We start from the raw sequence: 15029 nt of genomic DNA, 5'->3' as shown, positions 1-15029 counted from the left end.
ATTAACTTGCAGTCTGGATCGGTCAGGTCTGTTTATATTAATATGTCCGATCCAATCCAATCTAAATATAATATGCGGTTTCGGTTCGGTTTGGATCAATTTTTTTATAAAATATTAAAATTGCACTTATATTCGAAACTCATAAAATGACTAAATATTAAGCATAAAACAACAATAAAAATAATGTTCAACAACATTGAAACAACATTAAAATGTGTGTAACAATAATACAAGTAAACAATATCATAAAATAGTAATAAAAAGTAAGACAATAATAATAAAAGTAAAAAATAGTAACAACAACAAGAAGATATCAATAATAACAAGACAACAAAACAATAAGATATCAATAATATGAGCACATGTAATGTAATTGTAATAGTTACAATGTTCTATCAATGATTAATAACAATAATACTTTCACAACAATAAAATTGATAATAAAACACCTAGTCAGAATAATACTTGAAAACTCTTTATTTGGTTATGTGAATTATTTAAGTTCTAAAAAAATGTATCAAATATAATAAATATGATTTAAAACATAGCAATATATATATAAGTGTGCGTTATAGAATATAACAAATAAAATATAGATCCAATTTTGGAGTTTGGACTTAAGATTAAGTTTGGAAAACACTTAAAAGTATTACACACTTAAAATTTACATATTATTTCGGTCTGATCTGGACCGGTCTGGATCCAAGATGTGAAATCAAAATCCAGACCGGACCAATCGGTCTTTAAAAAATAAGTCCAACACGATCAAAATGCATTCGATTTTTACGGTTTCAGCTTATTTTGGATCGGTTTTCGATTTTATTGTTGGATCGGTTTGGATTTGAACATCCCTACTTTAGAGTACGTCACCAAATACCAAGGTTTAAAAAAATAATATTATTAGTTTGTAGGAAGAGTTACTTTATTTGTATTGTCTTTTCTATTATTAATACTAGCGTGTCGACCAACAACAAGTGATAAATGATATTAAATTATTAATATAAAAAATGAAAGTAATATGTGGAAGTTTATAATAGTTATTAAAAATATAAAAGGATAAGTTTGGAATATAAAAATTCAAATGATATTAAATTATTAATATAAAAAATGAAAGTAATATGTGGAAGTTTATAATAGTTATTAAAAATATAAAAGGATAAGTTTGGAATATAAAAATTCAAATGATATTAAATTATTAATATAAAAAATGAAAGTAATATGTGGAAGTTTATAATAGTTATTAAAAATATAAAAGGATAAGTTTGGAATATAAAAATTCAAATGATATTAAATTATTAATATAAAAAATGAAAGTAATATGTGGAAGTTTATAATAGTTATTAAAAATATAAAAGGATAAGTTTGGAATATAAAAATACAAATGATATTAAATTGCCTTTATCAATAGTATAGATTACATATTTATTTAAAAAATATGTTTATTTGTTATCACATCACGAGATCAAGGAAAACTTCAATGTCAACTGTTTTTTGTCCAACATTATGGACCCCATACTAATGCAAGAATAATTGATAAAAACTATTAAGGGGAATGCTCAATCAAGTTTTTTCCTTCACTTTCATTTAAAATTAAAACACATTTTTAATACACAATAATTACACTCGGTTATCATATTGGCCAATTTTTATTTAACTTTTTATGTTATTATAGAAAATCAAACACATAACGATATATAATTATTATATTTATTTATACTTCTAAATATATAACCTACCATCGAGACACATATTTTATTTCAACTAAAAACATTTATCACATTCTTTATTAAATTTTCAAATTAATGTTAATATAATATATAAATATATATAACTTCATTGATATATGATTTAATTAATGAATAATTGGTTGAACGATTTACCACCACATCATAATAAGATTATGGTGAGTTTGATAACGGTTAATATTAATAACATAAATTACACACAACTTATAATTATAATACTATATTATGTATAATATAGTAACAAAATATAATAATAATTTATTATTAAATTTATATACTTTGACTATATTATAATATTATATCAGGTATAATATAGTAACAAAATATAGTAATAACTTACTATTAAATATGTACACTTGAATTATATTAATTATTAATTAACAAATGAGATTGATAATTACTTTGTCTAGTTCAGTTTTGTTCTAGTTGATAACTTTTTTATACATAAAGTTTTATATTCTAAAATTAAATTTAGCATTATCAAAAATAATAATATGTGTGTATTGACTTATTGATTTAATTAGCATTATCCTCATTGATAACTTTTTTTCTTCAAATTTCATTGTTATATTAAAAAAATAATATGAATTCTGCATTTGTTTAACCTTTTTCCCACAAGTGATCATATAAAAATGCGAGGGAGCAAAATGTGATTTTATAACTGCGACATATAAAAAATAATATGAATTCTGCATTTGTTTAAGCACGTTGACTTGACCTTCTCATTCGTAGGATGTGTGATTGGCACCCAAGTGAACAAAGTAACATTTTGCATGTTAAAAAACGAGATTACATTTTCGGTTCAAAGATATGTATAAACTCCATGTACATTTTTATTTCTATTAGTAAGAAAATTTGAAGTTAATATGTATTTAATTCTTGTTTTATTTTGATGGCCAATAAAAAGTATGAAATACATGAAGTGTTACAAACTTTAAAACATAATACATAACTCATGAAAAAATACACAAATTTATTTACCTCGTATCATGGATAATGATGCATGTGTTTTAGGAATAAGATTCTCTCCGGTAATACAATTATATGTGGCAACAATATTTTTTAAAAGTGCATACGTTACTATTATTTTAAACCCTAAATTATTTTTATAATTTCTCCATCATATTCCACTAGTGAGGAGAAACCATTCTCTAAATTATTTTGTATTTGAGAGTTTGTTTGAGAGTTGAGACACTCATCCCCAAGCATGGACGGTGGTTTGTTGATTGACCATCAACAAGATTTTAAGTGTTGTGTGGGCCTAGATTCGAACCTAAATTTTGTTCTTTCCATTTTTAACAACAACAATTTTAAGTTTTAACCATTCAATCTTCACAATTTTTGTTTTTAAAAACAGTATTTTAATATATTAGGAAGTATTGAACTCAGTTTTTAACGTCAATCTCCTTATTTTATATTCCTTAAACAATCCAATAGTTTTTTATTCATTAAACAATGTCATACAATATTTTTCCACAATTATGAGTTACATGGTTGTTACAAGCAAAAAGTGGACCTTATCAATACCATAACGAAATCAACCTTTTGCTATAGAGGAATCAGACTCAAACGTCTAGCTTGAAACGTAGCGTAATGATGTAAATCTTGATCATATAAAACCATTCTTATAGTTTATGAACATTTTTAATTTTGTCCCCCTTAGAACAAGCACAAGCGCACGACACAAGTAGCTTATTAGTATAACATCTTTCTAACAAGCACAAGCACAAGCACACGACACTCTTGAGCAAGAACTATTAGTCCATCCATTAAGTTTTCTAATGGCTATGATCTCTATCATAGCACATAGAAAACCATAACATCCATTGAAGAAATCAAATAGTTGTTCAACTATAACACACATAATATACTTTCACTAACTTATTATTATCATATTTAGTAAATTAATGAATACAAATAATTAGAATTTAGAGGAAAATTTTACATAATTCATTTTCTATATTTACAGATGAGAAAAAAAAATTATACACTAATATTGTATAAAGTTTTATACAATGCTACTGCACCATCAATGTTTTATTATTATCGACTCTTCAAAAAAAATACAAAAAAATAGTTGACGACACATTCCCAAGTACAATATTTATTTATAAACCATCCACATCAATACTAATATGTGCAAAAAAAAATAAAAAAATAGGGTTTAGTAAAGAAGTGAGATATGAAAAGGCACTTAAAAATAAAAAAGGAAAAGGAAAAAAGTATTTTGAGAAAGAATATTGGCAGATATGTGGAGGGAAAATAGAACACAACACAAAACACGAGGAGCAGTTGAGAATAAAAGCCGAAGAAGAGAAGGAATGGGGAAAAAGACACCGTTTTTTCGCCATAGCAAGGTTATTTTTGACATTCCACAAAACCAACACAACACGCTCTTCGCCTTCTTCAAGGTAACCCCCCAATTCCCCCTTTCCCTTTTCCAATCCTAATTGTCTCTCAAAACCCTAATTTTTCACTTTTCAACGTTGTCTTCGATTTTTGATTTTTGATTCAGTCTACTTGCGAATCAATCAGACATGTAAGCGATTGCACATGAGAAGTTTATATTTTTATGATTTCTGAGTTTTGGGTTTCAAAATTTCTATTCCTTGCGTTCTTGTGATTCAGTACGCGCGGGTGTATGGCTAAAGGTACGGATTTGGAGCAATCTGTGGCAATGTCTCGGTTCCGTACAGGTCTCAAGAGGGAGCTTGCATTTGCTTTGAAGGCTCAGTCTGAAATCAATGGCGGCTCTCTCGGTCGAACTCGGTCAGGCAAGAACCGGAATACGATTCAGGTTCAAACCACTCCTGCAAGAAAGCGACCCAAGAAGGAAAAGAATGTGGGTGGTGATGCTGTGAGTGAGGAGGAGGAAGCGAAAAGTGACGTCGTGGATCCTAAGATTGGAGAATTGATTGAAAAGAGGGAACTTGAGGTTGAGAGAGCAAGGCCAATGGGTGTTTCTGAAGAGGAACCAAAGAGTGATGCTGTGGTAGAAACTGCCAGTGACGATGAACCTAAACCCGGTGGCGATGAAATTGTGCACCCCATTGTTAAAAGTGAGGTGAAAGAAGAACCCAAGGTGGAAAAGAGGGAGCTTGTTGTTTGTGGAGAGGAACCAAAGAGTGATGTCCTGCTAGAAACTGGGAGTAATGTTGGACCGAAATCTGGTAATGAAGTTGGGCAACCAATTTGTGAAAGTGGGATGGATAGAGTTGATAGATCACCTTCTCCTCCCAAGGAAGAAAGTTTTAATAATGGGACAACCTTAGTATTGGTTAATGATGATCCTAAGGTGAACAAGATATCTGTAGAGAAGCCTGTAAGACGATTTACGCGGTCAGCACTGAAGAAAACAGTGAGTGATGCAAAGGTTGCGAGTGTTGAGGAAAATGCTAGTATCAAAGCTGTTGATATTGGTGATGTGAAAAAGGAAATTGAGGCGGAAAAGTTAATAGCTGCGACAAGTCGAATGGAGTTGTCTAAGACTGCGACCAGGAAGAAGTTACCATCAAAGTTGGAGGACCTTCTGGCCACAGGGATTCTCGAGGGACTAGCGGTGAATTATGTCTGTGGAGTGAAGGTATTACTGTCTTGTTTTATTTTATAGTTCTTGAGTTTTGAAGTATCAAGTATGATAACTCCTGTTCAAATTGCCAGTGCGTGATAGATGCTTTTGTGAATTTTGTAGGGCCAAAGGCCTGGAGAATTTGGTCTTAGGGGAGTGATTAGAAGCAACGGGATTGTGTGCCATTGTGAAATTTGTAACGGGGTTGAGGTAAGCAAAACGAATATACATTTTATGTTTCTGTATCATCTAAAATCATATGCCTGAGTAAATTTATAATTAAAAGGTTACTATTTTATTGCTGAAAGTAGGTTGTCACACCCACTGTGTTTGAGCTTCATGCTGGTAGTTCAAACAGATGCCCGCCGGGATATATATATCTTGAGAATGGGAATACTCTTTTTGATATCATGACTACATGTTTGAATGTTCCTTTAGACACCATGGAGGAAGCTGTCCAAACTGTCCTTGGAGGGTTCACTATGAAGAAATCTACCTTCTGTTTTAACTGCGAAGGTTTTAAGATTTCCTACCCTTTGTTGATGTGTTTGCATGTATGTCTGTTCCAGACAGTTTTAGAAATAATTTTCAATTATATTGTCTACTTTTGAAGATGTCAATGTTGTATCAAGACTATTGTGCAATTCATGCTTGGAATTGAAGGACTGTCAACCTAGCCCAGCTCAAACAACTGTTCCATCCAGGTACCTTTTGTTTGGTTTGTAATCATAGTTACCATCATGGCACATTGTGTGAATTATAAGCATGTCCTTCATGGACTACTGGACATTAGTTGGATGTTGATTTTGAAATGTTAACAATTGAAGGCATCATGATTTCTAATATTAGAAAGGTTATCAAACTAAGATTCCTTTCATGCATCAGAAGACTTATTTTTTGAGTCGTAATTCAAATCGAGTCATGGATCGTAAGATACCTGACCAATAATGAAAAATAACAAAATATATTTTTCTCATAAAGAAACAATTGATACTTAGCATTTTAAAGTCAAAAAATTAATTAATAACCAACAAACTAAATAGAAACTGCAAAGTAAATCTGTAGTAAAGTCATAATCCAAAGTGTAGAACATAATCAACCTCACAATGATTCCATGTGATGTCAATCTCTTTTTTCCCCCTTGTTTTGAACCATGGCTTAAACTCTAGAAATTTATAACATTTATTTAAAGAATCCTAGAATGACTAGGAAGGGTAATTGTCCTTTTTCCATTAATAATATTCCTTTCAAACCATTTTTTCCAAAATTTGAAATTGCGCCAAACAGACCCGACCTGAGTGATGATTAAAGGATCCAGAAGGAACCCTCAATATCCCTCCCCACAATCAATTTAGGATTTGTGGTTCATGTGATTCAAACTGATTCTGCTATGATTCTCCATTGATTCTTCAAAGAATATGATACAATCCCTGTTCTTCATCACTGTGTCCTATTTTTGTTGTTTTCATGAGTTGAATTGCTAGTATTGTATGGTACTGATAACAGTGAATAGCTTTCAGTATAGTCAAGATAGTCAAAATCGCGATACTACTCGTGAGATCGCACGATCTGACAATCCTCGACCCCCAACCCATGCTCGATCTCAGTCTTGGGTGCGCCTCCATGGGATCGGGTGGGTCGTCGTGCAGGTGCGTAAAATCGGTGGAATCGACGAGCCCACCGATCCCTAAATCTCTGTCACTCATCGTCGTGCAGGTGCGTAAAATCGGTGGAATCGACGAGCCCACCGATCCTCTCACTCTATGCCTCACGTCCTCTCTCTCACTCTATGCCTCACGTCCTCTCTCTCTCAACGCCTGCATGACCCTCAACTCCAGCAGTCACAAGAGTAGATACACGACCAGAAACTCCAGCGCCGTCATGGGCAGAGAAGAAGGGTAGAGAAGAAGGGGAACCGGGTGATGTGTGACCCGGTTTGTTGAAACTCTAAATTTTTATGTATTTATAAAAAACAGATCTGATGGGCTTTTAAGCCAGTTTTTTAAGCCCAGTCTGTTTTTTAACCCTATAAACTTATTAAAACGTGAGCAGTGGCTGTAAAACACTAAAACCCTATTATTTTAGTTGGAATTTGTGGAGTTGTATTATTTTGAATGACCTATGAAATGTTATATCAATGACTCTTATGACTTGCATATATTTTACTTCATAATTTATATAATATTACCTTATAATTTATTTACTATATATATACACTATTACTTCATAATTTATATGATTTTTTTATTATTATGATTATCTTTAGTATTATGACTTATGAATATATCTGCATATTTACGAACATCTATAGTATTATATATATGAATTTTTATGAATATATATATATGTGAACTTTTATGCATATATATACTAATAAGAAGGATCTTACGAGTCGTGTTACGATCCTACGTTTACGATCTTTGACTCTTTTCCCTATCCTAAGTAAAATCTCGATTTTCACTACCATGAGTATAGCTATACATTAATAGTGACAGCATGAATTCATGCTACAGTGCTTGTTGGTACTTGTAAACTAATGCTGTAAGTTACCAGGCAATTTATTTTCCTTGTGCTAGAAACCAAGAGCTTATTATGTCTATGATAGGAATGTACTTCTTCCTTTACTGACAGGACACTTTGTTTATTTGGCTTCATTGCGTTGCCAATTTATTTTCGCACTTGTAGACATATTCGGTTGTGTGCTAAAGTACAAATGTACACAGTGCAGGATTCCTTTTAAGTGTACATATATACAAAACTTGCTATTTTGATGTTAAATGTATTATTAATGTTTAAAGATGACAGCTTGTTCTGCATTTTGTCATATGATTATTTGACATGAATTGGCTGACTATTCAGATCTCTGGAACCAGTTGTGAACACAAAATCATTAAACAATGGAATGAAGCACAGCACATCCCGTGATAAGAGTCACGGAAAACTAACTAGGAAGTAAGTGTGTTTCTGTTGTACATATCTCAAACATTTGCTTTTGTTAGTGTATTTTTGTATGAATGAAGTAATTAACATCTTCTGTTTTAGTATTATCAGAGATGTAATTTCCCCCTTATATGTGTTTGAAATTTTGAAAGGGATTTACGCTTGCATAAGCTGGTATTTGAAGAAGATGTGTTGCCAGATGGAACTGAAGTAGCATACTATGCTCGCGGGGAGGTTGATTTGATTGTGCTTTATTCTTATTTACCTATTTATGTTAGTTCCAACTTTTCTGAATGTGTTTTGTTTTATTGGCAGCAACTGTTGGTTGGTTATAAAAAAGGTTTTGGAATCGTTTGTAGCTGTTGCAACTCTCTGGTACTCTTCTTTTAATGAACTAATCCTACCTAAAGTGGCCATGTTTTTGTCTCCAAGTTATTTGACACCTTTTTTCCTTTCTTTTAAAAAATGGATGTACAGGTCAGCCCCTCCACATTTGAAGCTCATGCTGGCTGGCCATCGCGACGGAAGCCGTGAGTTTTTTTGTTTAAACTCTGTTATTGGGTGGTTGTATACCTGCTTTATGCATCTTGCTTTGCATTAAAAGGATCATTGCACACTGGTTTTTTATCTACTTTATCTCTGTCCCCCTTTTTTGTTGGCCTAATTTCCTAGGTCTCCGTCAATTTGCCGGACCCATAAATTGTAGTATGGTGGTGGTGTAGGAAAATTGACTAGTATTTTCTTTTCTGTTTAACACTGAGTTATCTGTATTGCAGTTACCTGAACATATACACATCTAATGGAGTCTCACTCCATGAGCTGTCCATCTCTCTGTCAAAAGATCCAAGGTTTTGTATCAGAGATAATGACGATCTCTGCACTATATGTCAAGATGGAGGGGATCTTTTGTGTTGTGATGGATGCCCAAGAGCTTTTCACATAGGTGTGGTCTTGTTTACCTTTTTAATGTAGAAATTGATTCTTTCTGAATCAATTTTCTGTTATTAAGCTTTATGAATGAGTACAGGTCGTAACCACTATTTATAGTATGTTGTTAGAAGGCAAGAGGTTAATCCTCTTAACTAATGTATATACACTTCAATCATACAACACTAAACTAGTCTCTAATATTCCCCCTTAAGATTGGAAACTTGTCTCTGATGTTGAGTTTATCTCTCAAAGTACTGAACCTGGAGTTTGAGAGAGGTTTGGTGAGAATGTCAGCTACCTGATATTCTCCTTAAACATGTTCAACAATTAGCTTCTTGCTGATGACCTTTTCTCTGACCCAAAAGAAGTCTATCTCAGTATGCTTTGTTCTTGAGTGTGGAACAAGATTTCTTGACAGCATTACTGTGCTAAGGTTGTCACAATAAATAACGGAAAGAGACACTCTTTGAAGTTAAGTTCTTGTATAAACTTTGAATCCACATCATTTCACCTGCTGTGTTTGCTAGACTTCTGTACTCAGCATCTGCGATAGACCTAGCAACCCAGTCATGTTTCTTTGACCACCTGGACACAAGATTAGGACCTAGGTAGATGCATGATCCAGATGTAGATTTTCTATCATATGGTTCTGATATACAATCTCCATCACAGTAGGCATAGAGACCAAGAGGACCATCAGGAGGAGCAGATCTTGGCAAGTAAGCAATGATCATAAATAGTACCTCTTATGTATCTTAGAATTCTTTTAAGAGCTTTTCGATGCTCTTGTAGAGGTTGAGCAATAAATTGACAAAAAATGCTCACACTATCGGATATTTTGGGTCTGGTAGTTGTGCGTACTGAAGTCCACCAGCAAGAGATCTATAAAGCGATGGATTCTCCTAAACGTTGCTAACATGTCTATAGTAAATCTGCACCCACCAATTTGGACTTGGTACACCTTTGAAATCTTCCATGTGAGCCTTTTCAAGTAAAACTCTTAAAAGGAGAGTGCCATTAGAGAGAGATTTAATTTTAATCCCTAGGAGGTAGTCCAATGTCCCCAAATCCTTCAAAACAAAGGCCAAGTTCGGATTCTTTGTGAGCTGCTTGACGAGAACAGAAGAGGTGCCAGTGATGATAATATCATCCACATAGCATAGGGCATGAGTAGGACTGAATTGCACAAATAGAGAGTGGTAACACTCCTAAACCCAAGAGAGGCTAGAGTACCAGCTATTACTGTTCACACCTAAATTTAGAAACTGAGAGGGTCAGAGGGAAATGAGAAAAAGAGAGAGAAGGGGATGCATAACTGAATCAGTTTTCTGTTATTGAACTTGATGAATGATTACAAGTATGAACACCTATTTATAATAAGTGGTTAGAAGCTGCACCAGCTGGCCATAACTAGCAAGAGGTTAATCCTGTTAACTAACTTATCTACACTTCTATTATACAACACTAAACTAGCCTCTAGTAATTTTTGTCATCTTGTGAAATATAGAAACTAAACTAGGAGAAGAGACGGAAAGAGAGAAATGAGGAAGAGAGAGAAGGATAATTTTCTTTGTTATCTTTCTATTTAATTGATTGGTTACAATGATTGCACATCTATATATAGAATCCCATGAGGGGAGTTGTGTCAGCTAAGCTGACCTCCTATTAACTTAACAGTAACAGTTTTGCTTAGACTAACTGTTTCTGTTTTTCCTTTTCTAACTAACTTTTATTCTCTAATACATATGAAACACTTTTGTTCCTTGCAACTTGATGTTGCAGTTAGTCTTGTCTTGTATGTCATCCTAGGGATGGCAGCGGGCGGGCGCGAGTAGTGCTTTCCCGTGCCCAAACCCGTAATATTTGCGGGTACCCAACGGGTTTTTAATTTTAATTATATATTTATATAATTTGTAATAATCAACATGTAAAAATAATTGTTACATGAATACTATGATATTTATATGATAAATTTATGATCATAGTTAAATAGGTATAATTTATTATGAAATATAATAAAGTATATGATATATAATCTTAAAATAATAATAAATATATATAAAAATTTAACTAAAAACTTAATACATAAATTTGCGAGTACCCGCAGGGCGGGTATCACAAAACCCGCTCCTACACATGAGCTATTATTGCAGGTACCCGTTCCGGGTATTTTCACGGGTACCCACGGGTCAGGTTTTTTTGCCATCCCTAAGTCATCCCATCTTCATTAGTATTTGCTTTTCTTATGCTTTTCTGTTGATTTCGCCAATTGCAGATTGTGTTCCTCTTCCATGCATTCCCAGCGGTACCTGGTATTGTAAATATTGCATGAATATTTTCCAGAGAGAAAAAATAAAAATAATTGTTACATAAATACTATGATATTTATATGATAAATTTATGATCATAGTTAAATAGGTATAATTTATTATGAAATATAATAAAGTATATGATATATAATCTTAAAATAATAATAAATATATATAAAAATTTAACTAAAAACTTAATACATAAATTTGCGAGTACCCGCAGGGCGGGTATCACAAAACCCGCTCCTACACATGAGCTATTATTGCAGGTACCCGTTCCGGGTATTTTCACGGGTACCCACGGGTCAGGTTTTTTTGCCATCCCTAAGTCATCCCATCTTCATTAGTATTTGCTTTTCTTATGCTTTTCTGTTGATTTCGCCAATTGCAGATTGTGTTCCTCTTCCATGCATTCCCAGCGGTACCTGGTATTGTAAATATTGCATGAATATTTTCCAGAGAGAAAAATATGTGGAACATAATGCAAATGCTCGGGCAGCTGGAAGGGTTGCAGGTGTTGATCCTTTAGAACAGATACACCAGAGGTGCATACGTATAGTCAAAACTGGAGAGTTTGACAATGATGGATGTGTACTATGCAGGTAATATCCTGCTGTATTTCTTTGAGCAAGTTATATATTGTGAATTTGGATATATTGTTTGTGATATTTTCTTCTCATTGCTCTTGTGTTTAGACCCGCAATTAAAAATGTTGTCATGTAATAAGCACTTGTTACGGTGCTCCTTTTAACTTGGATTAGGATTGCTTCTCTTTCTCACTCAATGGTACAAGTTCTTTTGGATCTGAATTTTATAAACTTGAATGTGATTTTCAGAGGCCGTGATTTTAGCAAAAGCTTTGGTCCTCGTACAGTAATTATTTGTGATCAGGTATTGCTTCATGTGAATCATACATTTTCAAGCCTGCTTATATAATTATATATGCATTTAAATTTTCATATCACTAATATGTTTGATTAAATTACTAATTGATGTGTGCTGGCAGTGTGAAAGAGAATATCATGTTGGTTGTTTGAAGGATCATAACATGCAAAACCTAGAGGTATGATATATTTATTTATTTATTTTTCATGCAAAACATTTTTACAGTATCATCATCCAATCTTGTGTTGACACATCTAATGTTTTTGACCATTGGATAGCAGTGTAATTTTTTTACATGACAATTTATCAAAATTAAACTATTTCATTGATACATGCAATTGTTGACGGGTGTTATGTACCAGGCATTGCCTGAAGGGAATTGGTTCTGCTGCTCAGATTGCAATCAAGTCCATACTGCTCTATTGAATTTGACAGCTTGCGGGGAAGAGGAACTTCCAGTTTCCCTTGTAAGTTTGATTAAAAGGAAACGTGAAGAAAAAGGTTTAGAAACTGAAGCTGGTCCTGATATAAAATGGATGGTTTTGAACTGGAAAATGGTTGCTTCTGATGAGAATAGACAGTTGCTTTCTAAGGCTGTTGCGATCTTTCATGTGAGTATGTTAATGTCTGTAATATTTAGTATTCAATTTTGGTCGGTTACACTTTTGTATGTAATAATGGGATGAAAAGCTACTCAACATTTGTAGGATTACCTTTGGATTAATGATGTGTATACGTATAGCTTGAGGGCTTCGAACTTATATTCAGAATTGAATCTTTCTTTTTCAGGAGCAGTTTGATCCTATAGTTGATTCTGCTTCTGGCCTTGATTTCATTCCAGCAATGCTTTATGGGTAAGCACCAATTTGTTCTTTGAGTGTAATATCTATACATTGTTAGTGTAAAGTTTTATACACAATCAGTACATCATCCCCTTTTCATATGTGTTACTTATATTTATTATATTCAAGAGTTAATGATTATTATATATATAAACTCTTACACTGCCGGTATATACATTTTTTCTCTTGTTCTTTATATGGTTTGGATTTCATTTTTTCTTACATTTCCAGACATGTAAATGACAGTTTTTTTTGGGTTTGATTTCCACAGAAGGAGCATCAATGGCCATGATTTTGGTGGAATGTACTGTGCAATGCTCACTGTCAAGTAAGGCTGAAACTGAAGTGATTTTTTTCTGAGTGCTTATTTTACTTGAAGAGATACTCATTTTGGTGTGTATTTTATGTTTTATACGTGTAGCCAAGTGGTTGTATCTGCCGGAATATTTCGTATATTTGGGTCAGAAGTAGCAGAGCTTCCCTTGGTGGCAACAATTGCAGATTACCAAGGACAGGTTGTTTAATTTACTTCAGTAATGTAATATACTTGCATACCTTTCCCTAGTGCAAGCATTTGAATTTGAAGAGTTATTTAATGTCAATAGATTAGGTAAACCTCACAAATATTCTAACTGAAAATGTTATGAATTTCTTTAGGGTTACTTCCAGTCCCTTTTTGCTTGCATTGAGAGGCTGCTTGGATCACTAAATGTGAGACATCTGGTCCTACCAGCTGCTGAGGAAGCTGAATCAATATGGACCAGTAAATTTGGGTTCAAAAAGCTAGGCCAAGATGAGGTTTATTACATTTTATGTTAGCTTTTGAGTTTAATTGGTTAATCTCAGTAAAATATAAACTTATTTTCATTGCAGATAAACAATTATAAGAGACAATATCGCTTAATGGCATTTCAAGGGACCCCATTACTACAAAAGCCAGTTCCTGCACCCTGAAGTACTTTTCCACCTGAATATGTTAAAATTTTGGGGAGTCACATTTGCAAAACGTTTGTTTTTTGTAGAGGCCGAGCAACAAACATCTAAGTATATTGTACAGAAGCTATTTGATGTTCAGAAAAGAAATTTCTCCTTGAAGCAGCGTTCATTTATTTGTCTTACAGATATGAATTTAAAGGCAAGGGATATTTTGGAAACTTTGCAATTTTTGATGTTAAATTAATTCACTTGGAATTTTAGGTGCAGAGCGGTTGTGACCTGATTCCAATGTTTCTCTGCATACTCGTTTAATATCCTCTAAAATTATAATATTGAAATATTTCATTCTTATTATTTCTTCTCTAAGGATACTTTGAGCCATTTGTATTTAGCATTTGTTCTCTAAGGATAGTTTGATTACTTTCATATTGAGTTCAATTCGGGGATTGAATGCAGTAAGTTGAGTTTTAGTGGAATCAACTATTCAACAATGTTTTGGTAGCTCTCAGTTTTTTATTTATATTTTACTGCAAATGACATTGTACTTTAAACATCAAAATCTAGAAAATTGTATAAATGTACTCGATAATGTACTTTTCATTCATATTTTCCAGGAAATGTTGTTATGTTTTTTCCTCTACATGTTTTCTAGGTTGTTAAGAATTGTTCCGTATATTTAAGGAACAAAATGTTTGCTGCTTCAACCGTGCGACAGGGATGCACAGTTGATTAGTTAAGAACTGTTTCCTCTACATGTTTTCTCCACTTGATAAGAACCGATGACTTTTATATCATGATAAACAAAATTGTAATTAGTTGATTAGTTAAAAATAAGATCGTGTTTTGAATTTTATAAATATTAGTAATTAATTAT

At 32.9% G+C, this 15029-nt stretch overlaps 1 protein-coding gene across 1 annotated transcript; it reads left to right on the top strand.

The window, feature by feature from the left end:
• Nucleotides 3946–14438, top strand: LOC109351691. Its single transcript, XM_019593250.1, has 19 exons — nt 3946–4156; nt 4374–5328; nt 5437–5523; nt 5625–5829; nt 5927–6017; nt 8173–8265; nt 8406–8487; nt 8569–8628; nt 8731–8783; nt 9030–9196; nt 11884–12094; nt 12329–12383; nt 12499–12555; nt 12740–12988; nt 13167–13231; nt 13491–13547; nt 13641–13734; nt 13877–14017; nt 14093–14438. Exons 2-19 carry the CDS (start codon nt 4387–4389, stop codon nt 14171–14173), a joined length of 2790 nt encoding a protein of 929 aa, XP_019448795.1. The 5' UTR covers nt 3946–4156; nt 4374–4386; the 3' UTR covers nt 14174–14438.

The sequence above is a fragment of the Lupinus angustifolius genome, chromosome LG07 (assembly GCF_001865875.1).
Source record: "Lupinus angustifolius cultivar Tanjil chromosome LG07, LupAngTanjil_v1.0, whole genome shotgun sequence".
Taxonomy (NCBI): Eukaryota; Viridiplantae; Streptophyta; class Magnoliopsida; order Fabales; family Fabaceae; genus Lupinus; species Lupinus angustifolius.
The sequence above is the reverse complement of the archived record's forward strand: the minus strand, read 5'-3'. Positions and strand labels throughout refer to the sequence as shown.